At 58.2% G+C, this 2306-nt stretch overlaps 1 protein-coding gene across 1 annotated transcript in view; it reads left to right on the top strand.

Annotated features, from left to right (window-relative positions):
- The window catches only part of NOTCH1 (notch receptor 1), a 41347-nt gene that overhangs the window by 24314 nt on the left and 14727 nt on the right, over positions 1–2306 (top strand). Inside the window, exons 11-14 of the mRNA XM_031057285.1 lie at positions 118–265; positions 940–1132; positions 1367–1512; positions 2035–2148. Coding sequence (XP_030913145.1) covers positions 118–265; positions 940–1132; positions 1367–1512; positions 2035–2148 — 601 coding nt within the window. The remainder of the gene's footprint in view (positions 1–117; positions 266–939; positions 1133–1366; positions 1513–2034; positions 2149–2306) is intronic.

Raw genomic sequence — 2306 nt, 5'->3', positions numbered from 1 at the left:
CGGGAGCTGCCCATGGCGGAGGCGCTTTGTTGTGGGGCGGCGGTGGCAGTTGGTGCCAGCGGGGTTCATTTTACTGCTTTGATGGGTCTGGGGACCTCCTAATGACACCCCTCTCCTCTTGGGGACCCCCTAACAATCCCCCTCTCCTCCCCAGGCTCCAACTGTGAGATCAACCTGGACGATTGTGCCAGCAACCCCTGTGACTACGGCAAGTGCATCGACAAGATCAATGGCTACGAGTGCACCTGCGAGCCGGGGTACACAGGTGAGAGCAGGGCCTCACACCCTGGGGACCTGCAGCTGTTGGTGCCTCACAAAACCAGGACAAGGGTGGAATAAGGAGGGGGGATGCTGCCATCCCGCTTGTAGGAGGTTTTACACCCTCCAGCGCTCCTGCTTGTTCAGGAGGGTGACCCCGGCTCAGTCCGAAATCAAAGGGGTGTCTGGTGCTGTGAATTCGACTCCTGCTGCGCCCACTCCCATGGGTATCAGGTTGCTGCCTTGTCCAACTGGTTTGTTTGATGGCTGCTGGAAATGGTGGAGGGCTTTGATGGGAGCAGCCCCCACCGCTCCCCGCTCGCACGGCCCCTTGTCCTTGGGCCCGCCGGGAGCTGAAATAAAGCCTGGCTTTGTCAGCCATGGCAGGTAGGGTTACAGGCTGAAACCTCCTCCCTGGCTTGCAGGCTGAAACCTCCTCCCTTCGGTGTTCCCTCCTGGGTCAGAGCAGCCCAGGGCACGGCTTCTTCCCAGTCCCATTTAGTGGAGGCAGGCAGGCAGGCGATGCAGGGTGTGAAGTCACCCTGCCTGCAGCACAGCCAGCAGAGTGTGTCCTGAGATCCCAGCCTCCAGCAGACCCTCCCTGGGTGGCTGGAGGGGCAGCTGCCTGGTGGGTGCTGTTCATGCTCATGGGGTCACTGTTCCTTGCTCCCCCTTTGCCAGGGCGCATGTGCAACATCAACATCGACGAGTGTGCCAGCAACCCCTGCCACAACGGGGGCACCTGCAAGGATGGCATCAATGGCTTCACCTGCCTCTGCCCCGAGGGCTTCCACGACCCCAAGTGCCTGTCTGAAGTGAACGAGTGCAACAGCAACCCCTGCATCCATGGGAAATGCCACGATGGATTGAATGGGTAGGCTGGAGGGTGCAGGGGATGCTGGGGGGCTGCAGGGACCAAAGGGTCCCCAAAAAAGTCAGGGTTAAAGGAGGACAAGCATCTGTCCCCTGAGTTGGTGCTTGTCCATGCTCTGAGCCAGTGCCATGGGATATTTCCCTGAAGGGACAGGATTTGCTGGATAAATGATGGCTGCTGCAGCCTAGAGGGCTGGGATGGACCAGATCTTTATGCCCCAATTTTTCCCCAAAGCTACAAGTGTGACTGTGACCCTGGCTGGAGTGGGACAAACTGTGACATTAACAACAACGAGTGTGAATCCAACCCCTGCATGAATGGTGGCACCTGCAAGGACATGACCAGTGGTTACATCTGCACCTGCAGAGAGGGCTTCAGTGGTAAGTGAGGAGTTAGGTTGGATATTCTGAAAAATTTCTTCCTAGAAATGGTGGTCAGGCACTGGAACAAGCTGCCCAGGGAAGTGGTGGAGTCACCATGATTGGAAGTGTTTCAGGAGGGATGTGGATGTGGAACATAGTGATGCTGGGTTAAAGGACTTGGTGATCTTAGAGGGCTTTTCCAATATTGACAAGTCTGTGATTCCATGATTCTAAGGGTGCAGCCAGGGATGCTGCCACGTTTCCCTCACACTGAGGCCTGGGTGGGAGCTGTGGGTGGGTGTTCCGTGATGCTGGGTGGGCTGTAGGCTTCATTCTGGGCACAGTGGAGCCCCAGGTGTGGCTGGGAGCCGTGGCAGTGCAGCCCTTCAGCAGAGTTCAGGGCTGGAGCTGAGCACAGCAGGCTTTCCCAGGGCAGTGGGTGTGCTGTTGTCATTGCCACCATGTCCCCACTGTGCCCTCAGCCCCCTGCCACCAGCACACCTCCATCACAGCCACTCGTGTCTATTTTTCTCAACACAGGCCCCAACTGCCAGACCAATATCAACGAATGTGCCTCCAACCCCTGCCTGAACCAGGGCACGTGCATTGATGACGTCGCTGGCTACACCTGCAACTGCCTCCTGCCCTACACAGGTGAGGGGAGCACCCCGTGCCCCACCACAGCCCTGTGGAGTTTCTGCTTCACGTGTGACACCAAACTGGTCCCCAGCACATGCACCGAGCTGGCACTGAGCATGAAGGCTTCCCTCACTTTGCCCTGCCTGCAGCCGCGGCTCCACCCCTCCATGGCA

Source organism: Geospiza fortis, unplaced genomic scaffold, assembly GCF_000277835.1.
Source record: "Geospiza fortis unplaced genomic scaffold, GeoFor_1.0 scaffold27, whole genome shotgun sequence".
Classification (NCBI taxonomy): Eukaryota; Metazoa; Chordata; class Aves; order Passeriformes; family Thraupidae; genus Geospiza; species Geospiza fortis.
This window is presented reverse-complemented; position numbering and strand designations above follow the sequence as displayed.